The sequence below is a fragment of the Pelodiscus sinensis genome, chromosome 1 (genome assembly GCF_049634645.1).
Source record: "Pelodiscus sinensis isolate JC-2024 chromosome 1, ASM4963464v1, whole genome shotgun sequence".
NCBI classification, from domain to species: Eukaryota; Metazoa; Chordata; order Testudines; family Trionychidae; genus Pelodiscus; species Pelodiscus sinensis.
In genome coordinates this window covers 80,434,307-80,448,110 of record NC_134711.1, presented here as the reverse complement: position 1 = coordinate 80,448,110, position 13,804 = coordinate 80,434,307, and the positions used below count along the sequence as shown (strand labels likewise).

Here is a 13,804-nt window from a genome sequence, read left to right as displayed (position 1 = left end):
TGGCAGGGGGTTGCCTTCAGAAGCAGTGCTGACATAGCAATGCCATGCTATGACACTCTTGCTTCTGTAGTGCTGCTGGCACTCTTGCTTCTGTAGTGCTTCTGTAGTACTCCAGTCCGGCTGCCAGCTCTGAAGGCAGCGCCACCACCTATGGTAATACAGAAGTAAGAGTAGTAGTTTTGCAACCTCTGCCCTTACAATAACCTTGATCCTCCTTTTTGGATCAAGAGGACCTCTACAATTACAATGCTTTGGAGTTTTCAAAATTTAAATTGGTACGATTATATAATTTTCTCTAAATTCAGGTTGACTTAGTTACCATTTGCAAATAATTGTGATGTGGTGAGAACCTGAAGCAAAAGTTGTAGTCCACTTTTTTTTTTTTAGATTGATACATTCTGTCTCCACTTAAGTGAGAGGGATTATGAGGGACGGAATTAAGGCGGTTGGAAGTCTAGCAGGAAGCGTATTCACCTTAGCATTTTATTCTCTCTAACATTTTAAAGTACATATTAAGGTTTTTTTTTTTTTTTTTTAAGGGAACACACCCACCTACTGATCTTTTTTACCGATTTAAAGAATTGACACCTATTCCTGCAGGTATATGTATGCAGGATGATGTGTTAAAAAGTTTTGCAGGTATGAATTTGGGATGGCTGTTTTAGTCAGGCACAACATGCCACCAAATATTTTATATGCCAGATATTTTACAGAAAAAGTATCTTTAGAAATGCTTGAGTGTGTTAATTTGAACTATATAAATATTTCAGATTTCTGTTTTTCTGAAATTAGATAATCTTAGTTATATTATGATAAGTTAAAATGTGTACAGTCCCTAGAGGGAGAGGAAAATTATAACTAATTTTAGAACTCTCTTAAAAAAAATCCAAAGTTGTGTATGTACTATTTCATCTTGTTGCAGATTTAATGTGCAGTAAGTATATGGCTTATTCCATTAGCTGGAAGTAATGCTTGGGTTACTAATGTATAATGCTCACAATAGTAGCCCTGATAAGACAATTCAATATTTTTACTTATCCAAGAGTGAATATTGCCTGTCCTGGAGCATGGACTGATGTAATTTGGTAGGAGAAATTCCTTGTTGGAATGCAAACCAAAGAAACATTTATTTAGCATATTGTTTTTGTTTTTTAAATGGTGATTAGACTGAATATTAGTCACTGACCATGGATTGATCAGCAAAGTGCTGCTTAAATGGTAATAGGTGTGCGTAATATGCAATGTAACATTCAGATGGCAACTATGTGTATGTACTTGCTAGGGATGTCAAAGGTTAACTGGTAAGCATCACCCTAAATGGTTAACTGGTAACTGGTCGCAACTGGCACAGCTACTTGCCGGCTATGGATAGGGGGCTATTCTTATCCCCCCTAGCTGGGAGCCCACCGCAGACAGGGACTGCTCTCATCTAGAGAAGCCCCTGTCCACAGCAGGCCCACGTGCCCTGCAGAAAAGGGCTGCTGTGGCATCCAGAGCACCATATCACAATGTGCACTTGGAGTCCAGGCACATCATAAGCAGGGGCTGCGCCAGTGGGGGCTGGGAGCTAGGAGGCAGCATAGGACTGGGGGTGCAAGCCCCACAGGCTGTGGGATGCTGCTGCCTTACTGGAGTGGTCCCCAGCCCTGGATCCCACTTTAGTCGGTTAACTGGCTAATCATTAGGCTAACCTAACGTTAACCAATTAACTGATTAACCAGTATTTTACATCCCTAGTAATGCAAGTCAGTGTTTCCTAAACTGACAGCTTCAGATTTCTATGCAGACTTTTAAATCTACCACAAGATGTCACTGTAACCTAAAACAGATTGGTTTCTTTAAGTAGTACCATGGACTGTTCTGATGTTTTAAAAACATACTTTGTAAACACAGAATGTCACAGATTAGTTGGGCTTTGCTTATTTGCTTGTTTATTATCTCTAAAAATTGTTTTCACAATTCCAAAGCTTGGAGCTTGAAATTTAGTTTCATGGCAATACAGATCTGTGCCATAGTACAGTTAAATTTTAGTGCTGGCATTCTTTTCAGATGGCAGCTTCTAGCTTGGAAATTCCTCAGTGTTGCCTTGATTTTCTTCATCTGGAAGATTTGCTGTCCTAAATGTTCTTGGTAGCCCTCAGAATGTTGATCTGTTTTTGACCACCTGTCCTTGCACCGCTATTGCTGCGCTTATTGAGAAATATTATACAGTTGTACTTGTAATTGCTGTCTGATCCTTATTCTTGCTCTTGAAAAGCCTGGGTTGAACAGTAGATTTGTTTATTAAGAGGGTTCTTTGGAATTTGTTATCGAAGGATTATTGTACAACTTTGGAAAAGCAGTGGGAAGGAGAACAGTCACTGGAAGAATAACAAAACATGTAGATGGTATCATGAGCTTTCATGGGTATAACCCACTTGTTCAGATCGGAAGAAGTGTGTTGTATCCATGAAAGCTCATGATACTATCTACATGTTTTGTTACTCTTTAAGGTGCTGCTACACTTTTTGTTGTTGTTGTGTTTTTTTTTTAGTTTTTCCAGTTACAGACTAACCACGATACCTCTCTGAAGCACTGTCACAGTTCTAATTTCTTCCTCCTGTGGGCTAGTTTGGTCAAGACTATTCAAAAGAAAAGCAAATCATTTCTGGCATTTTGCCTGTATCAGCACTTCAACTGTTACCAGAACTGGTATATCTGACCGTAATTTTAGTAATGTCAGGAAAAATCTCAGGACAGAAATTAAGGTTGACAAAGCCTTGCATTTCATAGCCATTATTTTATAATGGACAAGAGTGGGTGGTGCAGAGTTAAGCAACCTTGGCTTCTCTCCCCCAGGTGTGGCAGCCCTAGCCTGCTCTGGCTCTCTCCCCCAAGCCTCTGTGGGGTTGGGCTGGACTGATGCTGGCCTGGATTTCTCCTCCTGGCTGCCAGGGGGTTGGGCCGAAGCTGAGGCTCTTTTCCTCCTCTCTGGAGGGTCTGAGGCCTCCCTGGCCTTCTGTCGCCCAGAGGCCACTCCTGCTCTTACCCCCAAGCCCCTCTCTCCCACTGGCCCTGGCTCTTCCCCCTGGTCCTGAGGCCACCTCTGCTCTTGCCCCTCAGCTCCTTCCACCCACACTCACCAGCCCTGGCTCTTTCCTCCCCCCCAGCCACCAGGGAGGATGGCCAGGGCAAGGTTGGCCTAGCTCTCCCCCTGACCTAGGGGGCGTATAGTGGGGCTAAGGTAAGGTGCAGGGAGGAGGCGTGGCTCCCTCCCTTCTGGATCCCCGGAGAGGGGGAGGTCCTCTGGAGCACCAGGGAGAGGAGGAACAGAGAGGCCATTTGGCTTCCTTCCCACCCCCAAACACTGGAGGAGGGGAGCGGAGGGAGGAAAAGCCACACAGATTCAGCCCCTGGCTCCTGGAACGCTGGGGAGAGGGGGAGAGGAAAGGCCGTAAAGCTCCTGGGCCGTGCAGCTCACGGCTTTGGGTCACTCCAGGAGGGGGGCCACTCCAGGGCATCAGCTGAGCACTGGGGAGAGTGGAGGGAGGGAGAGAGGGAGGAAGGGGGCAGGTGGGGCACTGTCATCCCACAGGAAATGGGATGTCACTGTCATCCCACAGGAAAACCTTTTTTATATATAGATAATGTGGTACGTGTTTTTCCTCTGTGTGGGAAGCACATGATTTTTGAGTAAAGTCTTGTAGATTGAAATACTTTCTTCAGAATAAAATTAACATTAAAATGGATCTACCAGAGTTTAGTGAGGGTTGGAATGCTGGAAAACGAGTTATGTAGAAGGTCCTCGTTGATTTGGATGATGATTGTCACTAATTGTGGCCGAATTGGGGACAAGACACAAAAAATGGCAGAAAAGTAATAATGGACCTTTAGTTACTGGTGGTAATTTGGAAAAGCCAGAAAAGACCTATTTGCTTAAGAAAAAATATAAACACTCAAGTATTATGAGACGCCTAGTAACTTTTTAATAATCAGATATTTTGCTGCACTTATGTTACTGTCACTTATATCCAGAGCTGATAGTGAGAGATTAATATTGCAGAATCTGCAATTTCCACAATATCATAAATTAAATAGGGCCTTCGTTATACACAGCACCTCAACTAGGTTTGAAAACAACTTAAAGTACTTTGCTGTAACAATACCTAAAGTTTAAGGAACTAGATTTGGAGTGGGAAGAAATAAAAATACTTTAAAAATAGAAATAGCAAATAGAATTGTCTGCATTAAGACTCATGCATTGTCAGCACTGGGATTTTACTCATCAGTGTAGCTGCACCAACAGCTGAAATCAAATAGCCAAGGTTAAAGAAGTTATGAAGCTTTGCAACATCACTCTCTATATATTAAAAAAATTTTCCTTTGGGATGACAGAGTGACATCATACGTCACTCTGTGTCCCGTAGCTCCTCCCTCTGCCCTCAGCTGCTTTGCCTCCCCTGTGCTCCAGGGAAAAGTGAGGAGAGCTGGGGTTGGCCTGGCCTCGCCCCCCCCTCCCCCTCAGTGGCTGGGGAGAGAGCCAGGTGAGTCTTTGGCCCAGCAATGCTTCATGCCGGCCCTTCCCAGCGTCCAGGGACAGAGAGAGTAAGGACTGGGACCTCCCCAGAAGCCTGGGGGGAAGCTGGGCACGACTTTGCCCCAGGCGGCCAGGTGGGCTCAAGAGCCAGGGCTGACAGGGGGCGAGGGCCCAAGAGGTGGGGCTACCTCCACCTCTTGGGGGGAAAGAACAGTTGGGGTCAGGGTGGCATAAGACACCCTCCCTCCCCCAGTGGATGGGAGGAGGAGAAGAGGCGGAGCCACTCTGGGCCCTCTCCAGTAGCTGAGGGCAGAAGGGAAGGGCCAGAGTGGCCTTGGACCCTTCCCAGCAGCTGGCAGGGGAGAAGAACTGGGGTTGGGGTGGCCTTGGCCCCAGGCCCTCCCTGGCCAAGAGGGGAGTTGGCAAGTTTAGCAAGCATGTGTGCAGCCCCTTAGTGAAAGAATAAAGTAGTGTGAAGCCTTTTGAACCATGAATGAGTATTACTAATTAATTGCACATGTGTTTTTTAACAGGTAATTTGGCCTCCTGGGATGCTGTCAAGAGTAAAAGTGGATGGAATCCTTCTGAAAGTGGTAGATTTGGGCTAAACTAATTTTTACCTGGTTGTCAACTCAATAATATTTAGCCGGAATGGATGCTTTCAACAACATACTTCCTCCAATAAGTGGAAACAGTGATCTTGTTGGTTCACAAGCAGAAATACAAAAACTTTTAATTGATGAAAGAATGAGGTGTGAAAATCACAAAACAAATTATCAAACTCTAAAGGCAGAGCATACAAGGTACAGTATTCAAATGTCTATTTTCCTTATTTTGTTTGAACTACTAAAAGGTAAAATTAAATATTGGAAGGAAGGGTTTTAGTTTTAGCTAGTTACTTTCTGATTTTAATTTGTAATAGTAGCAATATAAGTATTTACAGGAGTTAGGCATAATTCTGTAACTTGCTCCATCAAAGGAAGGCTTTGATTATTAAAATGCTCAGTGTCCTATAGAAATGTATGTTACTTCTCAAATTTATGCTTAAGGATGAGTTCGACTGTCAGTTTTCTAAAATAATACTTTCATTCGTTATAACAGTAATTTAAAAATCTCAACATATGCCAGGTGAGAGAGTTCTTGAAATTATTGCATATTTACAGATGCACTGAATATTTCAGAATTTAACAACATAATCATGTCAAATTAATTTTTGGGGGGTTGTGAAGGATACCCAGTAAGTATATTGTCAGATTTAATGTTTCTCTACTTTTGCTTCTGTATCTCTCTTATTATTTGACTTCAGATTAATCAGCAGAAGAAAGATCTGATGTTTTAGAAGTTTAATGGGCATTCTTAGTCTAAAATAAAAATTTTATATTTTGCAGATTACAGGATGAGTATACAAAATCACAGAATGAGTTCAAACGGTTGTTAGCTGAAAAGCAAACCATCCATGAAAAATTTCAGTTTCTTCTTGCTGAGATCCGAGGGGAATTATTAGATAAAACTAGGGAACTAGAGGAACTGAAGATGCAGGTGAGATAATAGTTACCAGAACTTACTATGAATTTTGCAGAAATTCTGCAGAAACATTTCTATAATCTTTATCAATGTTACATATTTTAGCTTTGGCTTTTCTTTCTACTTGTTATATTGTCTCTCTTGCAGCCATGTACTCAAATCCTCGACTGAGTTGTGCTCCTATTGTAAATTGGCAGGAGCAGAAATGAAATGACAGTTAAAACTCCTAGTATCGTTTATATTTTCTAAACCAGTAGTCTCAAACTTGAAGCCTCTGAGTGCAATGGACTGCAAAGAAAAAAGAAAGACATTATTTAGCGCACACACAATTTCCTATACAGGCAGTCCCCGGGTTACGTACAAGGTAGGGACTGTAGGTTTGTTCTTAAGTTGAATTTGTATGTAAGTCGGAACTGGAACATATTGTAGGGGAAACTCTAGCCAAACATTTCTCCAGAGCTCAGTTTTATTCTCCCACACCTCACTTCCCTCAGTCCTTTATTCTCAAGCTGAGGTGTCTGCTGAGAAAAGCCGCTCCGCGTCTCCCTGGTCTGCTGGGGGGAAGCAGCTAGTGCGGGGTTGCCTCATCCCGTTTGTAAGTAGGGATCCGATGTAAGTCGGATCCATGTAACCCGGGGACTGCCTGTATGCCAGTTGCAAATGACTGTCATTTTCTTATTTTATATTGCATAATATATGCCCCTTATTTTGGAACATTATGGCCAAAGACCATAATGGTGATGCCATAAGTACTGTTCCCTATTTTGCTTCAGTATATCTCAGCTTTTCCAAAGAAACCCCCTTCTAGACTAGTTTTCTCAAAAAGCAGAAGTGCCAGTAAATTCAGTAGCTCTTAATCCAAAATTAAATGCACTCTAAGCACAGTCTCTTAGCTTTTTTGGTAACTTGATTTAAATCAGTGGGTTTTTTTGGTGATTTAAATCAATCCATCCCGATTTAAAGGTATTTTGGCAGTCAGCTTCATGGTTTTATGTTAGCTATTCAACTGTCAGTGAAATCGCTTTCTAGCATTCTTTCTGAGCAAACCTATATCTCTTGAATCAATCCTTCTGACAGTCAACATTTGCCTCCGGTTCTTGACTTACATTTTAACAGTGGTATCAGCCTTCCTCAACTGGGATGGGATTGTAATGATCCTGTTCCTGTGTGACACATTCAGATGAGTTCTTTAGTTTCTTTTGCATCTGCAGTCTGCTTGTTGGATTATGAAGGCCTGTGTGATCCTTTCTCCTGAATATAAAAACTAGGGCTGCCAAACGATTAAAAAATTTAATCGCGATTAATTGCGCGCTCCTCCCCTTTGAAACGCCACAGTGGCATTTCAACAGGGCAGTGCTGTGTGGAGCCTAGGATCAGCTGGAGTCCCCAGCTGACCCCAGGCTCCATGCAGTGCTGCCCCTTGGGAAGCACCGTGGAGGCGTTTCCAAAGGGCATCCTGTTAGAAGCTCGGCTCCGCTGTTCGAAGGACCTTTGAAGTGCTGGAGCCAGGGCTTGCTCGAATTATTTTGGCACCCGGGTGCGCGCATGGCACATGTGCTGCCCGGTCGCTGGTGCACAGCCCGCGGCCCGCCCCCGGGGTGCATGGCGCATGCGTTGCCTGGCCTGGCCACCACTGCTGGTACGCAGTGCCTGCCCATGCAGGGCCCCGCAGTTGTGGGGGGAAGGGCGCTGCTGGCCGGCACCATGGGGATGGTGGGGAGCTGGTACTGCAGGAGCCGGGTGCACTGCACCTGATGGCAGCTATAAGGGACGCCGTGCGCCCCTTACAGCTGCCATCAGGTGTCCCCCATCGGTTGGTGCCCTGGGCAGCTGCTCTGCTCGCCCACCCCTTAGTCCAGCCCTGGCTGGAGCAGTACTTCAAAAGGGCTTTGCAACTGGAGCCGGGGATCAGCTGGGCACTCCTGCTGATCCCTGGCTCTGCTTGCGCTGCTCCTTTGAAGTTCTGCTTTGGTGCTTTAAAGGGGCAGCACATTAGGAGCCTGGGATCAGCTGGGGACTCCAGTTGATCCTCGGCTTTGCCTGCGATTAATATGTTAAAAAAATTAACATGTTACTCCTGTCCTGAGTTAATCGCAGGCGTTAACGCAGGTCAATTGATAGCCCTAATAAAAACATCAATTCCTAGTAATTTAATATAATTTGGTCAGGGAAAGACAATCCTATCTGATAGAAAATTCTAAAGATCTGTCTTCCCCACAGTTCATTCAAAATATACTGAAGTAGATAAATCTTTTTACTGCTTCTGGAGTGGGTCTTTAGAGTCTGAAACACTTTTGGGGCTCAGAATGGCAGAAGACAAGTAGACCTTCTCAGGGATTTTCTACTTATGGGAGGCAATTGAGAGTTGGTACAGGAGCTGCTTTGCAATCCACCATCTTGCCATGTTGGATTTAAGCCATTGTGGTCTGGGCTTTTCTAAAAGAATTTTAGGAGCATTTGTTCTAGTATTTGTAGGAGTCACTTTTTGACTCTCAAGGTTGAGAGATTTCTTAAAGGCAGGCTACGTAACTGTAAATTTTTTTTTAATGAATTGACCTATTCTATTAATTCTATCTAATTCTAGTAAATCAAAATGGAGACATTCTAAACACTCTTCCCACCTTTTCCCCACATTTCTGTTTGTTGCTAATAGTAATGCTACATTTCTCTGGTGCATTGAAATCCAGTCAAAATTAAATGACGGGTGCAACTCTGGCCAATCTGATTTGATGTATGCAAAAGCAGACACCAACAGAGGTTAAAAATTGTCTAATTTAAGAAATATTGTAACTGAGAGCAGAATGATCTATAGTCTTTAAAAACAACAAAACTTTTTTTCTAGTGTGGAGAACTGTAACCCAAAATCTTTCCTTCGTCATCAGGAAAATAAGAATGCAGTAAGACCATGCCAATTGCACTTCTCTGAGGGATTTTTCTTTTCTTCCTTGGTCTGTACTTATCGATGGTATCTTCATTCTTCTGAATCTATTCAGAACATTTTAATTTAATAAAGAAATGAGCAAATCGCTGAAAAAAAAAAGTGTGAAGAAAGCAAGCCCTTTACTATTTGAGCCTTAGACTTGAACTACAGCCTTATCTGAAGAACATGAAAGATGAGGGGTAGTGGCTGGATTTATTTTATATAGACTTAATATTGTTAACCTTTGCTATGTTAATGTTTTCACTCAGAAAACACATCAATTATAGTTGGATTGATTAGCTTTATTTGAAGTAGGAAAAAACTTAATTTTATAAATGGCATGCATTCATAAATAATTTTTTTAAAATTGTATATGTAATGTTTCATTGCCCAACATTTGTTTTCCAATATCAATTGTTTAATATGACTGTTTGATTACTAATCTATTGTACATTTGTTTTGTGTATATGACAGGTACTAACTCCTCAAAAGCTGGAGTTGTTAAAAGCACAAATACAACATGAATTGGAAACCCCTATGAGAGAACGCTTTCGGAAGTTAGATGAAGTAAGTAAGGAGTATTTAACTTTGTTTCCTGTAGATTAAGGGAATGGTTTCCCCTCCAACCCTCCTGAAAGGTGTCAGGAAAATTCTATGGATTCTTCAGGAAATAAGTATTTACTTTTATATGTTTATCTACTTTTGTGCTCAAGTGAATCTCTCCCACTTTCTAATTTAGGAGGTAGAAAAATACAGAACTGAATATAACAAACTTCGTTATGAACATACGTTCCTCAAATCAGAATTTGAACACCAGAAGGAAGAACATACACGTATTTTAGAAGAGAAAAAAATGAAGTATGATTCTGAGGTAGGTAGAGAATACATAACGTAAGCTATACCATTATAGAAGTAAAATATTTGAGGTGTTTATTTTTTTAATGTAACTTTAACTATTCTTAAAATTTTGTCATTGTTTGTACTCTTTTAATATGCTATCCAAGTACTCTCAGCTTTCTTAAATTGTATGAACTGTCATGGCCTGGTCCATAACAATTTATATCAGTTTGTACAAGATACCTTGCAGGAATATCAGTTGTTCTTTTGCAAATACAGGCTTGTCTTTAAATAGCAGCTAATAACAATGTTTGCATACCTTTTTGAATTAACTCTGAGAGGTTTATATAGATCAGTACATCTTCAATCCTAAATTAGTAGCTCTAATTATCTAAATATATGTAAGTATAAAATGTAGGTTATATACCTGGTTACTAACCCAAGAAAAGGGCAGCAGGAAATACGAAGGTGAGCAGGAAAACTTGTCCTTCAAGTGTCTCAGTATCCTTTTGTTTGCCACTTCTGAAAAATTTTCCTGATCTCTCCGCTATAAATCCCCTAATCTGTTTCAAAATTTGTCTTTACCTACCATTTACCTTTTGGGTAAAATATTAGATGATCAGTTTTGTTTGTAGTCAACTTTTCAAGAAAGAGACTAAACTGAAAATGCAAATATTTGGACGAGTATGTATATACTTACCAATTGCATCCTCAAATGTATCTCTTGCATATTATATTTACATGCTTACCTGAAAATTTAGCCAGAAGTTATATCTATTCTGAGACCTACAGTATGTGGCTCTGTTATAATATGCACAATCAAGACTTGTGTCTAAAACTAATTCAGGTCTTCTCTCATCAACATCTTAAGATTTGAGAATCACAGTTCAGCTTTTGAAGCTTTGCAGTTCAAAATCTACATTTGTGTCAGAATTATAGGTGAAATTATTTCCACACTCTTATTGCAAAGACTGCTTTGCTTTGTTTTCCATCTTACAGTTAAAACACGGTAACTTCACCAAACTTTCCAAAATCAGAAACTGGGGTCTGATCCACGCTGAAGAGTGAGGTAGACATAAGACAGGTTATGTCAAACTAATTGTCAGTCTACACACTACAGCCTTGCTCTCTTCAATGTATGTGCCCTATGACACCAACAGAACTCCATCTCCACAAGAGGTGTAAGGCTTATGTGGTTTAGGATAATGCAGTGTCCATGTAGATGCCGCATTACTTACATTGGCTGTCATTTTTGTCAGTTTCACAACTCTGTGCCAGAGCTGTGAAATGGAGAAGAAAGCTGCAGGGCAGGTTGCCTCAGACTCCCTGCTTCTAGCCAGACTGCACCTGCCCCACTCCAAGCCCTATTGCCCCCTTAGCTCTCAGCTTCCCACTGGTGGGTAGTAGAGAACCGAGATCTGGAGAGTGAGCCTCTCTTAAGAGAGGTTAAGTCCATGGAAGCACTCCTGTGGAGGGGACACACTACTGACTGGAGGAGGATAGTGTGGACATGAACAACTACAGTAATTACTGTGGTGGTAGTAAGTCAGTCTACAAAAAGGTGGCTTACCTTTCTACTGTAGACATGCCCTGACTATGTAAGTTCTCAACTGGCAGGCTCTTGCGGAAGGGACAGTCCTTCTTGCCATTGACTGAGAGCATGTCTACATTGCAACGAGACACCTGCAGCTGGGCTGAAGGCTTTTTAATTGTGGTGTAGATATTTGGGATAGGGTTACAGACAGAGTTCTGGGATCCTCTCTCACAGGAATCTTGTAGCCTTCTCTCCAGCCAGATCCCGAACATCTACACTGCAGTTAAACAGCCCCTTAATTTGAAGCTGGCTGAGGCCAGTCATGGGTTTTTTAATTGCAGGTGCCGACTGGCCCACTTTTGTTTCCTTCACAACTGCCAGGCTGAAGTCCCATTGTAGTGGTTCTGCAGATCTTATTACTCAACAAAATTAACATGAGTTAATGCCTGTGATTAACACAGGGCAGAATTAACATGTTAAAAAAATTAACGGTGTTTCAAAGAGAGCGCCGAGTGAAGCCCGGGATCAGCTGTGTGGTGCTGGCCCTTTGAAACACCGCAGCGGCATTTCAAAGGGGCAACGCAATGTGGAGCCTGAGGTCAGCTGGAGTCCCATTATTATTTAACAATGCGATTAATTGTGATAAATGTTTTTAATCGCGGTTAATATTTTTTAATCATGAGACAGCCCTATTAACATTTAAATGCACATAAACTTCTCTATTTAATGCAAATTGCTTAATGTAACAATTACATATTTTTCTGTGTAACTATTAGATAGCAAGACTGGATAAAGATAAAGAAGAACTGCATAATCAGCTGCTTAGTGTTGATCCCACAAGAGACAATAAGCGCGTGGAGGTACTCCTAAGAGAAAAGGCTCAGCTACATCAAAAATTAAAAGGTTTAGAAGCTGAGGTAGCAGAACTAAGAGCAGAGAGAGAAAATAGTGGTATGCAAGCAGAAAATGTTCAAAGAATACAGGTACGACAGTTGGCAGAGATGCAGGCTACAATGAGATCTCTGGAGGTAAGAAGTATGTCTCCCAGTGGAACATTTAAAATAAGTTTGAGTAGGCTCTGGTTCTATGTACATGCTAAAAAATTTAAAATTTTGCATTTTCCACACTTGCAATGACTTAAAATTATAAGTATATAGTATCTCTAACTCTGTCCTAGAATTGGCTACATGTTAATTGAAAGAGTCTTATAGACCAGTGTTTCTCAACCAGTGGTACGAGTACCCTTAGGAGCACTTGAGAGAAGACTGGGGGGGGGTGTACATCAACACAACTTAAATTTGGAGAAAACTGAATTTTTGTTTTAAGTTTTACAGCCTTTATTATTTTTGTACTTTTTACACCCAAAAATTTCATTGCCCGCCTGGCTATGATTAAGTTGTTTAAACAAATGTGTTGAAATTGCAGGAAAAAAAATTGTGTGTCTGAAAACTGTCGGTACTAGGGGTACTTAAAAAAAATTTTTTTTTTTTTGAAAAAAGTGTATTTTATGAAAAAAAGGTGAGAGACACTGTTATAGACTGTCCCTTCTCACCCACACAATCCTATTTGCAATCACTTAAGATGCATGTGTGAACAGCAGTTGATTAACTGGAATATAATACTGAGATAGTGTGTTTTAATTGTATTTAATACAGCACAAAGTGTTGTCCTTTTGAAAAATGTTAATTATATGATCTTCTATTGCTCTTACTTTAATCATCCCCAGTCGTGTTCATGTGTCTTCTTCCTTGCTTACCATGTATTACCTATCTCCTGCACATGTTGCCACAACTTTGTAGTTTTCTTTTCTTGTTCCCTTGCACATACTTCCCTGCTATAATGTCCGGTCTTCTGTATATGCTTTATAGGTTTCTCTTCTCCACTGAACATTTCTTACTGGTTTGGGTAGCTGCAGCCCCTAGTGAGGCTTGTAATCTTCCCATATTCTTCACTGCTAAAGGGTGACCAGGCATCCCAATTTTATAGGATCGGGGGCTGTCTTATATAGGCACCTATTAAACTCCTGCCCCTTGTCTCAGTTTTTCACAATTACTATATGGTCACTGCAATGAGCTGTAATCCTGTAAAAGCAGCTGGGAACAAGGAAGAACCAGCATGTTATGCCTACCATATTGCTGTGGATTACAACCAATGGGTGTGAAGACCCCAAACACTGCTGTAGATTTTTTTTTTTTTAAATGGGGAAGATATCTTAAAGAGCTATCAAAATGCACTTCAGTATGCTTATTTCTACTCTAATCTTAATTTAGGAATTAAAAAAATTATTACAGAAAAATAACTTGATTGAAGGTCAATGTCCTAGGTTAAGCATCTACTTGAAATTTTACTAATATGCTGTCTCCGAACACCGCAAAATACTGAAATTTATTATTTATCCTTCATAATACTGACTTTACAGAGATATACTGTAAATTGTTTTTTGCTGGGCTGTGTATCTACAAAAGTCTTTTTT

General features: G+C 41.1%; 1 protein-coding gene across 3 annotated transcripts in view; it reads left to right on the top strand.

The window, feature by feature from the left end:
• CEP83 (centrosomal protein 83) overlaps window positions 1–13,804 on the top strand; it is a 46,532-nt gene that overhangs the window by 7,047 nt on the left and 25,681 nt on the right. For 2 of the 3 annotated variants that reach the window (XM_075933359.1, XM_075933344.1), the window contains exons 2-6: window positions 5,050–5,319; window positions 5,905–6,055; window positions 9,435–9,527; window positions 9,700–9,831; window positions 12,108–12,359. In XM_075933359.1, coding sequence (XP_075789474.1) covers window positions 5,168–5,319; window positions 5,905–6,055; window positions 9,435–9,527; window positions 9,700–9,831; window positions 12,108–12,359 — 780 coding nt within the window. In that variant the 5' untranslated portion in view covers window positions 5,050–5,167. Of the gene's footprint in view, window positions 1–539; window positions 640–5,049; window positions 5,320–5,904; window positions 6,056–9,434; window positions 9,528–9,699; window positions 9,832–12,107; window positions 12,360–13,804 lie in introns of all 3 variants that reach the window. The other variant, XM_075933353.1, reaches the window with a different exon arrangement.